This window comes from Myotis davidii, unplaced genomic scaffold (assembly GCF_000327345.1).
Source record: "Myotis davidii unplaced genomic scaffold, ASM32734v1 scaffold1534, whole genome shotgun sequence".
Lineage (NCBI taxonomy): Eukaryota > Metazoa > Chordata > Mammalia > Chiroptera > Vespertilionidae > Myotis > Myotis davidii.
Window position 1 is genome coordinate 151059 of NW_006285799.1, and position 943 is coordinate 152001.

Genomic DNA, 943 nt, shown 5'->3' on the forward strand with positions numbered 1-943 from the left:
AAATTATTTTTTATCATTATAACCACTACTTTATGTAATTTTATAGATTAAGACATAGGCATGGAGAAGTTAATTAAATTTGTCCTTATCATGCAGTAATTCATAATAGAGGCAGAACTATAACCTAGGACTCTACCTCCTAAATCAATGTGTCCTCCCTTCCCCCTCAATCCCCAATTCAGGGTACTGCTTTATCAGTAAATCACTTTATAGCTTTTATTTATTTTTCTTTTATAGGGTTAATTATTTAAATTGTAAAGAACTTTAACTTTCCTGGGTACTTCTGCAAAGGACCTTTTTCAGTTTTGCTCAAGAGAAGGCTCTGAATCTGTCAAGTGGCCCTTAAAGTACTTTGTGTGGGTTATACATATAGATGTTTTCATGAAGAGAAGTGAAAAGCCAGAAGGATATAGACAAATGAGGCCTAAGACCTTTCCTGCCAGTAACTATACTGGCAGTAGCCGGCAAATGTTGCAAGAAATTCGGGAATCCCTTAGGAATTTATCCAAACCATCCGATGCTGCAAAGGCTGAACATAACATGAGTAAAATGTCAATTGAAGATCCTCGACAAGTCAGAAATCCACCCAAATTTGGGACTCATCATAAAGCCTTGCTGGAAATTCGAAACTCTCTGCAACCATTCGCAAATGAAACAAGTCGGAATACTTTAGAGGTTAATCCACAAATGCTTCAAGACTTACAAGCTGCTGGATTTGATGAGGTAAGAACTTTTAAAAACAAAAGAAAGGATTTTTCTTACATTACACATTTTTAGTGACTTCCTACCTAAATGTTTCTTTTAATATGTATACAAATTTGCGTATTGTATTAGCGTAGAATGTTCACAATTTCAGTTTGATTCCTGGTGGAGGCATATGCCCAGGTTTTGGGCTCAATCCCATTGTGGGGCTAGGGGGCATGCAGGAGGCAGCTGATCAATG

General features: G+C 36.9%; 1 protein-coding gene across 2 annotated transcripts in view; it reads left to right on the top strand.

Moving 5' to 3' along the window:
• The first annotated feature begins 211 nt into the window (after positions 1-211).
• LATS1 (large tumor suppressor kinase 1) overlaps positions 212-943 on the top strand; it is a 29091-nt gene continuing 28359 nt past the window's right edge. Inside the window, exon 1 of one of the 2 annotated variants that reach the window (XM_006756877.2) lies at positions 212-723. In XM_006756877.2, the coding sequence (XP_006756940.1) occupies positions 382-723 (342 nt within the window). In that variant the 5' untranslated portion in view covers positions 212-381. The remainder of the gene's footprint in view (positions 724-943) is intronic. The other variant, XM_015559525.1, reaches the window with a different exon arrangement.